The following is a 15,778-nucleotide window of genomic DNA, read 5'->3' on the forward strand; positions in this document are numbered from 1 at the left end:
TCAATCTGAGATCTAGCAAAACCAGATAGTTAACAGCAAGCAATAGCACAGCAAGCATATTATTCTTATTCAGTGCTGAGAAAAACCACAAAAATCAAACCTTCCTTCCTTCCATTCTGCCTGACACAGAGAGACAGGAGGACAGAGTAGTCATGGCCTGATGGTCAAATAGTCTGATAAGAAACAAAAGCTTATACTTTTACCATAAATCTTCTTTCTTCTCAAGTGTACATCCCTGCCTGTATCTGGATAATACCATGGCCTCAGATTGGTTCTGGGCCCTGGCTGAGAGCCTGGCATATGGGTCAGGGAATCAGTCCATCAACTCATCATTGGCCATGGTGGTGGCATGTGTGTCTGCATATGCCAGCAGCACTTACGGGCAGACTGTGACATATGTAGTTTTGGGGTTGGTCAGGGTGGGTTGAGCTGCCAGCGGTGTTGCAGTGGGTGGGGATGACAATGAGTCACTCACCCTCCATGGCCAGCCCTGGATAGCCCAGCAGAGAGAGGTTGGTCTTCAGGAAGGCCTGCCACTCCACCATGTCAATATCCATGTGTGCGTGATGGGGTGTCACCATGTCCCCGGCCCTGGAGAACACCTTACTCTGGATGCTGTTTGGGAGGCACAAGAGGAACCATTTGGCAACTACCACCAAGTCCAGTCAGACTTAGTGATGCATTGCCCAAAACTGGATAGGCTCCATCTCCTGGCGTGCCTCCAGCTCCTGCAGGTACTGCAGAACACACTGCTCAGCACTGATGCAGGGCTCTGCTCAGTGGGCTCCTCCCATACCCCTTCCAAGGTGCCAAGGAAGCCCTCCATGAACCACTGGGTAGAATACGGAAGCAGAACTGCTGACTCACTTGGCCCTGCCAGGGACACACTTCTGGACTGGGAAGCGGTAGTGATGCTGCTGGAAGGGATGGACTGCGCACTAGCAGTTGGTGCTCCAGCACCCCCCTCCTGGTTGTGCCCCAGCCTCCTATCCTCAGCTTGACTAACCAGAAGGTCCCTCCACTTGGGCAGCTCATTAGGGGTGATGGCTTTGTCCTTCATCCTTGGGTCACACAGGCAGAACAAAACATGCACTGCCGATGCACCCAAGGGTGTTCTGAGCAGATCCACCACTCCTCAGCTGACCTACCAAGGAAATTGCTTCCCCAGTTGTCAGTGTTGTCTGGAGCTTACCACCATCTTCTCGAGAAGAGCGGCAGGCAAAGCCTGGCTCAGCATTGCTGTCTCAGCACCCAAACTGTTGTTGGAATCAAAGAACAGGTCAAGTGCCAACCTGAGAAATGAGCGCCCAGTCCTTGTTGGATAGGTCGCACACTTCCAAGCCACGCCTCCTTGCCAGGCTGCAGATGGCCACCTCTTGCTTCTGCAGGTACCGGAGCAAGAGAAAGATTGAGTCGCAGCAGGTTGGAACATCCAGAGGGATCCAGTGTTTGGGTAGGCCCAGCTCAAGCTGCCTCTCCTTGAGCCCTTTTCGTTCCAGTGGAAGAAAGCTGCTATCTTGCAGCACTTCTCCACAAGAGCAGCCATGGCGGCAGCAGGATGGTGCTTAGTACCTTCAGTAGGGATGTCTCATTTGGCTGCAGCCGTAGAAGGGCCAAGCGCATCCCACATGACCAGGTTCAGAGCGTGCGCCACACAACGGATGGACACAAACCAATCCTGCTCGGCTGCCCTAGTTACTTCAGCAGGATTGTTGGTGACCATGAACCCTTGGTGAAGGTTTGGCTGCCCAGAAAGCCATTCCTCCACCTGACGATCTATGACTGCCGACAGCTCATTTGCCGTGGGTTCAGGGTCCAGCACCTCCACATACAGCACAGCCCACCTGTGATTTGCTGCATGGGGGTGGGGGGAGCTGGCCATGCTGCCACCAGCAGATGTCTTCTCACTTTCCTTCCCTCACCCGTGCGCCGTGAGGGACAGGAAGGTAGCATGCCTCCCCCTGGGGCTGGTCCACAGACCCACAGTGAAGTGTACACTGGTGTCAGGCACTGCTGTGCACAGCAGCCCCAGCATGGTCTCCCTGCACACCCGGAACAAGGAGGGCACCACACACATGCTGAAGGTGGTGCTTGAGGGGATCTTGTAGTCGTGGGCAAGCGGTCAGAACAGCTAGCGTTCACCACCACCTGGAATGGCTGGTTATCCAAAGCGATCATCTCGGCAATGGCCTGTGTGATGAGATGAGGCTCTGGACAGCCAGACCCCCTTGCCCACCAACTGCAGCCACTGCACAGGCTACTTCCCCTGCTTGGGAGCAGGAGGAGGTTCCTTGCCACTAGTTGAGGACACACCAGGCCTTTTGCTGCTAGCAGGACTGGGACCCCTGGGGGATGCCATAAAAGGTGCTGCAGCATCCCCAACATCGTAAGACACTTAGGGACCTTACCCCTGCTGACCTGTATCCTGCAGTGGTTGCAAGAAGACCTCAAAGTAGTCCCACACCAATCAGCTATCAGTACAGGACAATTTTGATGGTGGTGGTGGTGGTACTACTAGGGCTGCTGATTCATTCTGGGGGCCACCACCAACATGGCTGCCCTTGGTCTGGGGCTGAGAAGGTCCAGAAAATGGAAGTATATCATCCCGCTCCTTTTCCATCTCAGACGGTGTGGTTGGGGGAGTGGGGTGTCTGCACTGCCAATGTGGATTGGGGAAGATGGAAAGAGTGATCTAGCTTGGCTAGCAGCCAATATTTATTTATTTAGTGCATTTTTATACCACCCTAACCCAAGGTCTCAGGGCGGTTCACAACAATAGCACCTCCTCCTCCGCTGTCACAGAAAGAGCTTCTTCCCTGACAGGGAAGGATTTACCACCTAATTGTACCTCAGCTGCCACAGGTGGAGCACTGCAGAACCAGGCTGTTCTGGATAGGTGAACCTGCACAGGACCACAGCAATGGGGATGACTTGGGGAGTAGGCCCCTCTTGCTGTTGCCCATGATGACCAGCAGCATCACCCCTCCCTCTGCCTCCTGGCTCTGTCTTGTACCCTCCTGGACACATCTTAGGGTTTTTTTAAAAGTTGAAGCCCTAACTTGGTTGGGGTTGGGGGGAGGGAGAAGAAGTGCTTTCAAAAGGTGGATATTTTTAAAAGGGGTGCGAGTCAGGGTTGGTCTATTGATGCTGTGTGTGCCACACACAGTGCTATCTATAGCACCTATTTAAAGTGTGGTTATAGAACTATAAGTTCTATAACCACACCAAGGCAGGGGGTCCTCACCTTCTGGCATCTTCTGCCAGGGGCTTCTGGCGTTTTTTGGCTGCAGTCTGCCAGGTGTTGCTCTTGGAGGCATTCTTGGGCCAAGGAGACACCAGAACTCAACAGCTGGGGGGAGGGCAGGTGAGCACCAGTCAGGCACCCCTCACCTCTCCCACACAAATAAAACAGGGAAACAGAGAGAGCCTGGCAGGCTGGGCAGCAGACAGAAGTCAACACACCAGCCTACAAAAACAAAAAATAAATCCAGGCAGGCAGCAAAGGAGCAGCTTGGGGCTACAAAATAAAAACATAAAAAATTCAGCACACCACTCCAGTTACTAAGGTCACTGGGGGCTGGCTACAAGCAAGAAGAAGAAGAAGAAGAAGAAGAAGAAGAAGAAGAAGAAGAAGAAGAAGAAGAAGAAGAAGAAGAAGAAGAAGAAGAAATCCAAATTTAAATTTTTTTTTCAAAGCAGCACCACCCAGTTAAAGCCATTGGGCTGCTGTTGGTACAATTAAAAAAGTTAAATAAGCAATAGGTTAAAGCAAAGAAACAACAGATAAGCCAACCATGGGCCACCACCAGTGTTGCTGCAGTCTCTCTCTGATCCTTCCCCTCTGAGACACAAAATGGCTCTCTGTCATCAAGCAGTCCCTTAAATACATTTTAAAAATCCCTCCTTTGGCCTCTCGCCTCCCTCCCTCCCTCCACTACTTGCCCTCAGAAGATGGATTAAGGAGAAAGCACAGGTTCTGCTAGTAATTTGTCAAGAAAAGCACAGAGTGGGGAGAAGCTACCTTCAAGCCTCTCAGTGGTTCCTCCTCTCCTTACCCCTCTCAAATGGAACTCTTTTCCATTGCTCTTGCTTATTACAAGATCCAGAGATGTTTGCATTTGTGAAGGAAGGCGGGTCTGAAGTGGCTGTAGCCACACAAGAGACTTGTGGCACCACTGTCTCCCCCTTGCAGCCTCCATATGAGCTCTGGGGCCTTGGGGATTGGCCAGGGCCCAAATTGGCCAATCCCTAACACCAACCCTGGCATTATTTGTTTTTGTAATATTTTGTCACATATTTTAATATTTTATTACGTGTAAATAAAACGAGTTATAGTAAAAACTAATCTGCCTACTTTCCTTTCGCTATCCCTACAACTGGACTAAATTTTTTCCAAATCAGTTACGCAGTCCACAAGTTGACTTGCATTTTGGGCAGTATACAAATATGTTAAATAAATAAATACGTTAGCCCACTTGCACCTCAAATATTCATGTATCAGCCATTTTTAATTGGGGTGAATGACATCATCACGAACTATGTGTTTGGTGTGTCCCTAGCCACCTAATGGCACAGTGGGGAAATGTCTTGACTAGCAAGCCAGAGGTTGCCGGTTCGAATCCCTGCTGGTATGTTTCCCAGACTATGGGAAGCACCTATATCAGGCAGCAGCAATATAGGAAGATGCTGAAAGGCATCATCTCATACTGCGTGGGAGATGGCAATGGTAAACCCCTCCTGTATTCTACCAAAGACAACCACAGGGCTCTGTGGGCGCCAGGAATCTACACCGACTTGAGGGCACACTTTACATTTTGTGTGTCCCTACAACTGAACCAAATTTGGTCCAAATTAGTTCCTACTTGCACCTCAAAAGTTTACGCATCTACCATCTTGAACTGGGGTGGATGACATCATAACAAACTATGCCATTGAGGTTTCTCTGTGTATCCCTATAGCTGTAGCAAATTTGGTTTGAATCAGTTAGGCAGTTCACAAGTTAGCCCAATTGCGCCTCAAATGTTCATGCATCCACCATCTTGGATCAGAGTGGATAACATCATTACAAATGTCACAGTTGAGGTGTCCCTATGTGTCAGTCACTACAGCGGTAGCAAATTTGGTTCAAATCGGCTAGGCAGTTCAGTCAGCCTATTTGCACCTAAAATGTTTCTGCATCCACCATCTTGAATTGGGGAGGATGACAACATTACAAACTATGACACTGAGGTGTCCTTGTGCATCACTCACTGTAACTGTACCAAATTTGGTTCAGATCGGCTAGGCAGTTCACAAGTTAGTTCTTCTGCACCTCAAACTTTCATGTGTCCGCCATCTTGAATTGGGGTGGATGACATCATCACAAACTATGCCATTGAGCCATCCCTATGTGTCCCTACATCTGCAGTAAATTTGGTTCAAATTGGTTAGGCAGTTCACAATTTAGTGCACTTGCGCCTCAAAAATTTACACATCTGCCATCTTGAATTGGGGTGGATGACATCATCACCAACTACACCGTTGAAGTGTGCCTCTGTGTCACTACAACTGTGTCCCTACCCAATTTGGTTGGTATTGGTATAGGCATTGCAAAGTTGATACGGTGGGAGGACACACACATGGAACACTGGGTGATCTCATAAGTCAACTAGAAAGTATGCTAAAAAGTATGAGACATCTGCAGAGGCTGCTTTCATTAAATCAGATGCCCTGCTCAAGTGCATCCAAAAACCATGATCTGTACAGCGACACTCTTCAGCAGCCGTTGGTCCACACCCACACGTCCTGCAGACCATGATGGGGTAGACCAGCATGATTCTTAAGCTGGACATGAATACAGGGCAGAATTCTCTCATGCCAGATCATTGCTGCTCTTACAAGTATAACATGTATAGCTGAGGGGGAACTGGAACCAAGCTAGACTGCTGTTTTACATGACTGTGGCCTAATTTAAACATTACCTGTGTTGTGGGGTTCTAACTTCTGCATGGTCCGCTCCCACACCTCATTGATAATGTCTAGAAGCAAGAACAGTGTGAGACGGGAAGATAAATATACTGTTTACAAACATTACTGGTGCTGTGTGGAAGTGGCAGCCACGTTACAAAGGTTGATCACATGTCCATTGAACATCTGAAGCTGCCTGATATGGACTTAGACCATTGGCCTGTCTAACTCAACTTTTGCTACACTGATTGGCAGTAACTCTCTGGCGACCTTCCCAGCCCTACCTGGAGATGCCAGAAATGGAACCTGGGACCTTCTGCATGCAAAGCCTGTGCTCTACCACTGAGCCATGGCAGCAGATGTAAAAGGAAAGATCTGTCCCAGGGAAGGTGAGCACAAGGACTTTCTCCAAAGCCATTCCTCTGCCTCAATTCAAAAGCAGTAGAGTTAAGCATTCAGTGCGACTGCTTTGGCAGCTTTCTGTTCCTCCAACACCACAAGGGGGCTGGATATCAACTACAGACTCACATGAAGTAGCCAGAATGTTTGTCGGTGGGTCTTTAGAATGCTTTTGTTATTGCATCTCATAGAGCTTCCAACGCAGGGGTGTAGCTATAATTGAGCAGATGGGTTCAAAGAACCTCCCCCCCCCCACACACACAGAGCTCCTGAGGACCTCCCACCTCCACCCCTCCCTATTTTCTTCATTATCTCCCTCACTCCGAGAGGCCACTGGGGAAAGGGGAGAACATGAGCCCCCTCTTCCTTAGCTACGCCCCTGTTCCAAGGAAGGGAGTCTGCATACCCATTTCTATAACCTGCCATTCAGCATCCTGAAAAAGAAAGCTATCATTTTCCAAAGTAAGACTTTAAAGGCAAGCCTAGAGCCAGTTGCCCAACCGAGAAAGCCCAGCCAAGAAACTCACTGGGTGATTCTGGGCCAGTCACGCATCTCTCAGCCTAACCTTCCTCACAGGGTTGTTGATAAACATAACCATATACTCTGGGCTGACCACCTTAAGTGGCGCAGCAGGGAAATGCTTGACTAACAAGCAGAAAACTAAACAAGTTTTCCAGTTTGAATCCCCGCTGGCACTATGTTGGGCAGCAGCGATATAGGAAAATGCTGAAAGGCATCATCTCATACTGCGCGGGAAGAGGCCATGGTAAACCCCTCCTATATTCTACCAAAAGAAAACCAGAGGGCTTTGTGGGCGCCAGGAGTCGAAATCGACTTGACAGCACACTTTACCTTTTCTGCTCTGGGCTCCTTCAGGGCCCCCGAGAGCTTGTTCGGGCCCCGGTGAAATTTTTTTTTGCCGCCCCCCCATTTTTGGCAACCCTAGCCGGGCCCCCTTTCAGACCACCAGGCCCCAATAATTTGTACCAGCTCCCCTCCCCCCCTCATTGGCCCTGGGCTCCTTGGAAGAAGAGTGGGATACAAATGTAATAAAAGTAAATAAATGGGAGCTAGTCATGGAATAGGAATGGTCATAATTCTGTGACAGAGCACTGACTTTGCTTATGGAAGGTCCCAGGTTCAATTCTTGGGCTTCTCCACATGAAATCTCTTGTACAACTCTGGAGATACTGAGCTAAATCTAAGGTCTGCCTTAGTATAAGGCAGCTTCTTATGACCCTCCACTCTTTGGTTTAGCCACTGCAAACATCTTAAGGATTCTTAAGTTCGAATTAGCCATGGATGCAGTACTAATTCGATTGGGAGTGTCCTCTTCTAGAGATTTCCTTTGGATGCAATGATACTGAGAAAGAACAGCTATAATGAAAGGGAGACAGTTTTATTTGTGTAGGGAAAGGATCAGGCATCAAAGCCTTCCTGAGATCAGTGTTTTACCCTGTGAAACTTCCTCCTGATTTTAGATTATTAAGACTATTTTTATACCATTTTATTTTATTTTATATTATTTTATAGACAGTTTTATTTGTGTAGGGAAAGGATCAGGCATCAAAGCCTTCCTGAGATCAGTGTTTTACCCTGTGAATCTTCCTCCTGATTTTAGATTATTAAGACTATTTTTATACCATTTTATTTTATTTTATACCAGTTTTCAACAACAAGAAGAAGTTCTCTAAGCAGATTACATTGCAAAGGAAGGAGAAGATTATTCCCTGTCCCAAAGGGGCTCACAATCTCTAAAGAAATACCGTGTTCTACTACTGAATTATGGCACCTTTGGTTATTGTATCTCATATACTTTCCAAGGATTGGTTGCAGTTACTCTGTGATGAGGAGACTGCACTTTGCATTATGCTCAAGCACTCACTTTGTTGAGGGGCTGAGCCATGACATTTCAAACTTGCTGTGGAGTCAAGTCTGTGTTAGCCTTGGTGCAGACTAAACCCTGGAATAAGGCCTTACCTTCCTCTGTAGCCAAAAGTGGGTTATTCAAATACCAGTTTATTCTTTGCCTGGTGTGTGAAGGAACATCTGCATAGACTCTTGATTCAATTATTTTTGTGTGTGTTTGCTGGGAGACTGAGGCTTTAGGTACCCAACTGCTTCCCAGATGACATTAAGATGGCAAAGGCCCAAGACCTTGGTTTTCAACTGCTAAAATTTGACACATTGGTAGTGCTTTCAGGCTGAGATCAATATCTTCTTGCCCGTTTTGGAGGGCTCTGCTGTAAAAGACCAGAGGCATTGACACTGAAAAGCAGGGACCAAGTACACTTGGAGACCGAGAGGAGGCTGTCCGAACTTAGGTAGCCACAATGGGCATGTGGCCAGTGTGTGGATGAAAAGAGTCCTTCTTCAGAGGCACAAAGGGAAGTCTGTAACGGTGCAAGAGGAATCACAGAGGTCTGCACAGAACACCATGGTTGTGCTGAATGTTAAACAAACTTGTTTACAAAAAGGCCAGGACTATGTATATACCTAGGCATATCAGAAGACTGGCTGTGCCCCCTCCACTCACTTTGTTGGGACTAGGCAAGACACTAGTAGGCTGAAATGCAAGAAGACTCAAGGCACTAGGAATGGCGAAATAGAATTTATCGCCTTTCACAGGACCGGAGCCAAATACATATTTCCTCTGGAATATTTACTTCTTATCTATTTGTATTCTGCGGATGCAAGGCAGCACCCTGCAAGGAAATAGGAAAATCTAAATCAAATGAAATAGATATTAAGTCAAGATTCAAATCCCAGGCCAGATGCAAGGTGGAAGTTGTATGTCTTTGTCCCAGTTCATAATTACTTAGTAGAGTGAGCCACTTAATACATGTTAATCGCATAATAATGGCAATATCAAGTAATGTGTATATGACCGAGCACTGATCAAATACTACTACAGACAGAAGTTTCATATCCTTCCAACACAAGGCTTGTGTCAGCTCATGCATTCTTCTCTAAAATCAAGGGTGAATAATGCAGTGATGAGAAAGCAAGGAATGTACAAGCACACATGAAATGACCGATCGGGCACCATCACATTCAGATTCCTTTGTGGCGGGTGGGTTCTGGAGGGCCACCTCAAAGACAACAAGCAAAGCAGTAAGATCATCTTTCTGAGAAGCTCATGTCTGGACACAGAGGGAAACAAATTCTTTTTTGGAGCCAGAATGAAATGACTAAAACACAGTTTTGCGTCTCTTACCAAAATTAATTTTGACAATGCAATCAGGGATTCTGTTAATCCAATAATAGTGAAAGTTGTCTCACTAGTGTGGTTCCCGATGAGAGAGAGCTGCCATATGGCAGTAATACAGTGTGCAGTTTCAACAGTACTACTGAACTTCAAATACAGGAAAGCAATATATAATTAACATATTGCAAAATGTACTGTAAAGAAAATAATCCAAACCACACAGATTTGTTGTCTATGGAATAATTTCCACCCACAAGTCTTATTTTATGGGAAGAACTGCCGATGTTCTTCCTTGGTCTCACTGGAAATGAAGAGCCCTCATGCACTGAGACATTTTTATCTGACAGACCATTGTCTTTTTTTTTTTTTTTGTAAGGAGCCTGGAGATGCTGTTTCATAGTCCTAAAGAGGTGAGATGTTTGTGCAAAATCTGTCCTGAGGTGAAAGATGGAGATCTCATCTACCATGCCATTTTTCAACAAAATTGTCAGTAGCTTCCTTAAGGCAAGATAATTTATGCTGCTAAGTAGGCTTGTGCATTTTGATTCGGGTACAAAACGTTTTGTGCCCGAAAATGGCAATTTTGGAGGTTTTGTAACCAAAACAAAATCAAGAATTAAAACACACAGATTTTTGTTTCCAAATCGAAATGACTGTTTCGGACAGAATGCTTTGTTCTTCTGAAAAACATTGCAATTGAAATTGACTTCTCTGACTCTCTCCACTCCAGCTGAGGCACTGAGTGATTAGCAAAAGATAAGATATGCAAAAAGCTGTTGAGCATGAATGGTTTATAGTTAAGTATGTGTTGTATTCAGTGTGATTGAAATGCAAACTGACTTTGCAAAGGGATTTGGAAGACAACATTTTGAGACAGAAATACCCAAATATCTTTGAGAGCTCAATGCAATTCCAAAGCTCTTGCTAAAAGCCATGGTATAAATTTTGTGGAGAAGCTTTTTGAGAAGTTGGTTAGGAAAGTTCTGAAATCACACAGGTTTTTCTTTCCAAAGGTTTAGAAAGAATCTCTTGACTTGTTCAGGGGTATTTTGAAGAGCTATTTTGTTTTTCTTCTGATTTTTATGAGTTACAGTGGTGTCTAAGTTTTGTTGCCCAAGTTGAGCAGTCTAATGTAATTTAGGCCACAATGTAATTTGGTGGGACATGATGTCTAAGCCAGTGGTTCACAACTTTTGCCATTACAGGGACAGGTCATCCACATGGGACTACAGGAGACAAAAGGAGCGGGGTGGGGAATACCCCTGTCAATCTATTGACATCCCCAGGAATCTTAGTTGCTTCTCTCTTTCTTGTAACCATGATCCATGGTTTTGCACTTTCTTAAATGCAGTGATGATAAATCTCAACAATTCTGAACAGTAGGCTGATTTGTTTGGGCTACCGTTCACTCCGCTTCAGTTAAATGAACATATGAAGCTGTTCCATAGTACCAAGGCAGTTCATTGGTCTATCTTGCTATCTCAAATGACCTGTGGTCACTATTCCATGGGGAGGGAGTGTTTTTATTGAAAGATTGCTTGAATCCACAAATGGGTTGTGCTGCTGTGCTAGTGCCACAGGGACAGGCTCACACCCACTGTAAAATTCTCAAATAATTGTGCCAAAAAATTAAGTGTCGTTGTTCATCATTCTCTTCACTTTTTCAACTTGTTTATGTGGGGCTTCAGGGGCAGAACAGTGGGTTATGTGGCAGTGCCTCAAGGGTGGTGCACTCAGATTCCAAATAGGGCAAAGGGCTGATTTCTTAGGAATTTTTGAGGTTTACGCGTCTTTAAGATTTTTCCCCATAGGGAATAATGGAGGTTTCAGCAGCCTCGTAATTCCACCTGGGGGGCACTGGAATGGCCCTAAGCGAGTGGTGGTGTAGTGCACAGAGGGTGCCAACCACCCCCCAGGATTGCTAACCCATTGGGGTACTGGGCTTTGTTGTTTCTGAGGTGTGGAGTTTAGATTCTCTGGTAGCAAATGAGATTTTTAATGAAAAACCATGAATCTATTCTCATATGCTACTAGAGAATCTACTCTCAGAACACCTCTAGAACAACAAAACTCTGTACTTCATGGGTTGGCAACCCATGTGGGTGGTTGGCACCCTATGTGCACTACACCGCCACTTGCTCTGGGCCACCCCAATGCCCCTCAAGTGGAGTTATGGGACTGCAGAAACCGCCATTATACCATACGAGGAAAATCTGAAAGACGCATAACTTCATTAATTCTTTAAAAATCAGCCCTTTGCCAAATTCCTCTGAAAAAATTGTGGTAGCTTCCTTGCACCAACTGGGCACTACCACCAACCACACTCCACTCTGGGCCACCCCTCCCCCACCCCCGCGTGAAGCTATACTTTTCCTGAAACTTCCATTATACCCTATGGGGAAAATATGAAAGATGTGCAAACTTCAAAAATTCACCAAAAATCAGCAGTTTGCCCAAATCCTTTGAAATGTTTGTGGTAGCTTCCACTCATTGGGCACTATAACCCCCACCCACTCTTTTGACCACATGACCCATTTTTAAAAATCTGAATTAATTTGGATTCGGAGTCAGATTAATTTGGATACAAAACAAAACTGGGGTGATTCCGAAGGCTTAATTTTGGACAAAATACAAAATGGGGTTGATTTGGATTTGGTACAAATCAAAACAGAAAAAATACAAAACGTGCAATCCTACTGCTAAGGCACCTTTGGGGGCCCAGAGAGAGAGAGAGAGAGAGAGAGAGAGAGAGAGAGAGATACCTCTGCACTGTGGTTCTTTCTAACTCCAGATTGCCCCCCAAGGATTTTAATGTAAAAACACCCACCCTGGACTGGACAATGGCATATTTAATTACATCTAGCTTGGCTTAGGAGAAACAACACTGAACTGAGTGCCTGACACATGGTAAGAAAATCTCTCCAGCACTCTGGACCATGTTCTAACAAAAGGAATTAGCAATTGCTTCTCATCATGGCTCTGAAGCTTCCTCAGCACTCTGTGCCCATTTACATTTGTAGAGGAAACAGTAGGTTTCACCAACTCTGGAAACATTAGATTTCAGCAGCCTGCAAAGATATTTTCTCTCTCTCGGAAGGACTATTTGACAGTGGAACCATCTGCCTCATGCAGTGGCACACTCTCCTTCACTGGGAGGTTTTCAGACAGACGGTAGACAGCCATCTGTCAGGGATCAGCAGATGGCAGCACTGAGCATGGAGTTGGACTAAAAACTTCCAAGGTCTCTTCCAGCTCTGACATTCCATGATTCTAGACAGCTTGTGTGTTTCCCACCTGCTGAAAATGTTATGCCAAGATCATGAAGTCTTCCGTAACCCTTCGTTGGAGAAGAGCAGAGTTCTTTCAAATTTCATAAACGGCCTAAGAACTTGAAACTACATTAGCAGTATAAGCGCGGAAATCCCTTTCCAATCGCAGAAGTGAGGGGCAAGGACCATAGCTCAGGGGTAAAGCACACACGTTGCATTCGGAAGGTAGCAAGTTCAATCTCCAGCATTTCTAGTTAAAGGATTGATCTCGGCAAGGATAGAAAAGACCTCTCTCTGCCTGAGACCTTGCAGAGCCCATGTCACTCAGAGTAGAAATAGTGAGAGAAACAGGCTGCCCATGATTTCTCCACATATGGGACATTTATTATCATCTAACAGTCACACAGACAGATTGCCCAATGTGCAGGGTATGAAACAGTGATGCCAATGGTTTTTAAACATGGAAAACTACAGTTTTTGATTTCCTTAAACTTACATGTTTAGATTTCAATTTTTGCATGGACACAATCTCAGTGATATTTGCAACTTAACTTTTGCAGCCCTGAATAATCTGAACAATCCAAAGCGAATCCAGCAGTCAGGATTGTGTATAATCTGTTTAAAAGAATAAACGTTCTGCTTTGAGAGCCTAAATTAAGCACTGAGAAAATGAATTTCTGCAAACTGCATTTTATGCATGTGCACTTTGGCGTATGTTTGTCTGCTTTGCACAACTTCTTCCTTCCACTTATCAAGGGGAGGTACAAGGACTAGGACGACAAACTCTGCCTCTTCTTGAACACTGAGTATCTTGTTTAGCTATTTACCTGGTTTCTGAGATTTCATCAGTCATTGCCTGATGAAACATAAGGACTAGAAACTTGCTTTAAAAAGACAAAAAACTGGGATTCTCTGTATGCTGGCTTTTATATCCAATACCAAATTCCATGCTTGTATGGCATCAGTGCAGAATCAGAGAACACAGAGACTTGGCAATGTGCTGAAACACAATCACACCCAAACTAGCTCTGCAGCCCATTACCTTAAAGTTACATTCTAGAATTGATTCAATATGCCTTATGCTACCCCAGCCTCCAAGAGTTATCCAAGTTTAAGAAACGCTTCTTGCTCAAAATGAGCTACTACTACACTGAAAGAATGCTGAATGTTGTGGAGGAACAAGGGGAGGAAAAGCGAAGAAGATTGTCTGTTGACCACAGCTTTAAGATTGCTCACTTCATGGAGGCTCACCTGGCATGGAGCTTGATGTCTTATTGGTGTCAGTGAAAACCTTTTTATTCACCCAGGCCTTTTAGAGCATTTAATCTGTGTTGCATGTTCTGTTTTAATTGCTGCTAATCTATCATGTCTTACACTGATTTGCAAACTGAAATCTTAATGATAGAGAACCCTACTTAAAATCATAATAATATATATGGGGGGGGGAGAGAGAGAGAGAGAGAGAGAGAGAATACACGAACAAACTCTTTGGGATGAAGCAGTAGGATAAAAATAAATTTGATGTTTTGAAAGTGACACGTCACCTTTCTACCCAAGTAGGGCAACCAAGGCAGTTCGCAAAAAGTGAAAAAATCATCATAAAGAACTACAATAAAAAGTATCACCAGAGAAGAAATTCAACTTACCGGTTTTCACCAAAGGGACCAGGATTCCAGACAGTGTCAGCAGGATGAGACGCAGGACCTTGATGTGGGGCATTGCCTTCTTCAGGAAGTGAGATGCCTTTGGGAATGTTCAAACTTTCTCAAGCTTTCATGAGGAAGCAGCTTTCTGAGGCTAAATGAAAACCTTGTCTAATCAGCTCTCCAGCCTCTTCACTCACATGTACACACCCACCCACCCACCCACCCCACAAAGTTGCCAACACTCTCCAGTCTGTCTGTCTGTCTGTCTGTGTCTCTCTCACACACACACACCTATCTGATTCAGACAGACCTACCTCCTCAAGCCAAAAGGCTGCTCCACCTCCATCCAATTTTGTCTTACTCCCCCACCCCTCTAGTTCTACAGTTGGCCCCTTGAAAATCAACTCTCCCCACCAGAGCAGTGCACACACCCTCAGGCAGTTAGCTGCAAAACCCAAAAGGCGCCACAGGACTGCACCGAGTTTCTAACAACTGGAGTACACATCTAACGTCACCCTATCTTAAGGACAGTGGTGAATAAGAGCATTTATTAAAAATGCTAAACCAAAAGCAGGCATATATTTGGATAGACTGTACCATGCATCCTGTGAGTATGAAGTGGCCACCTTCAAGCCAATATGTACTTGTGAAATAAGTGACATCCACAGATCCTTGAGGAGTTTAGACATCAGAAGCATCTGATTGAATATCATACTATCAAGACAGATTGGGTAGAAAACAACAAGATATTCATATTCACTCCCTTTTCTCAAATCCCAATTTATTAAATACGCCTAACATGGTGGGGAGAACCAAACCAAACCGGTTCTTCAGCCAGACAAATGGAAAGAGGGTGATTTGAATGATTTTTCCATCATTCACAGTTGCCTTGAGAAACTGATACTTCAGTTTTAAAACACACTCACTCAGAAGTGCCATTGATTCCCACCGAGGAAGAAGGCAGAGTCCTAGAGACAGATCACCACAGAATCCAAATGACACGTGATCCCAAGGCATTAGGTAAACAGTTCCAGTTCAGTTGGGCATTTTGAAAATCTCACCAGCAACGAACACATTTCTCAGACTTTACATCTCTGGCAATTATAAAAAAGCACTCGAAAACCCACCTCTTCACCCAAGCTTTTTCAGCTTTTTCAATTTTAATCATTTTGACTTTTAAATTGTCTAATTTTAACTGAAGCCATGGTGCAGCGGGAAATGACTTGCCTAGCAAGCATGAGGTTGCCGGTTCAAATCCCTGCTGGTATGTTTCCCAGACTATTGTTTTAAGATTTTTGTGTATGTTTTA

The 15,778-nt window shown here is 45.2% G+C and overlaps 1 protein-coding gene across 2 annotated transcripts in view; it reads right to left on the reverse strand.

Annotated features, from left to right (window-relative positions):
* SNORC (secondary ossification center associated regulator of chondrocyte maturation) overlaps positions 1 to 15,482 on the reverse strand; it is a 36,342-nt gene extending 20,860 nt beyond the window's left edge. The window contains exons 1-3 of one of the 2 annotated variants that reach the window (XM_053305261.1): positions 15,396 to 15,482; positions 14,470 to 14,620; positions 5,961 to 6,017 (exon numbers count right to left, since the gene is read on the reverse strand). In XM_053305261.1, the coding sequence (XP_053161236.1) occupies positions 5,961 to 6,017; positions 14,470 to 14,542 (130 nt within the window). In that variant the 5' untranslated portion in view covers positions 14,543 to 14,620; positions 15,396 to 15,482. Of the gene's footprint in view, positions 1 to 5,960; positions 6,018 to 14,469; positions 14,621 to 15,066; positions 15,183 to 15,395 lie in introns of those variants that run through there. The other variant, XM_053305262.1, reaches the window with a different exon arrangement.
* Positions 15,483 to 15,778: the final 296 nt, after the last annotated feature.

Source organism: Hemicordylus capensis, chromosome 3, assembly GCF_027244095.1.
Source record: "Hemicordylus capensis ecotype Gifberg chromosome 3, rHemCap1.1.pri, whole genome shotgun sequence".
Lineage (NCBI taxonomy): Eukaryota > Metazoa > Chordata > Lepidosauria > Squamata > Cordylidae > Hemicordylus > Hemicordylus capensis.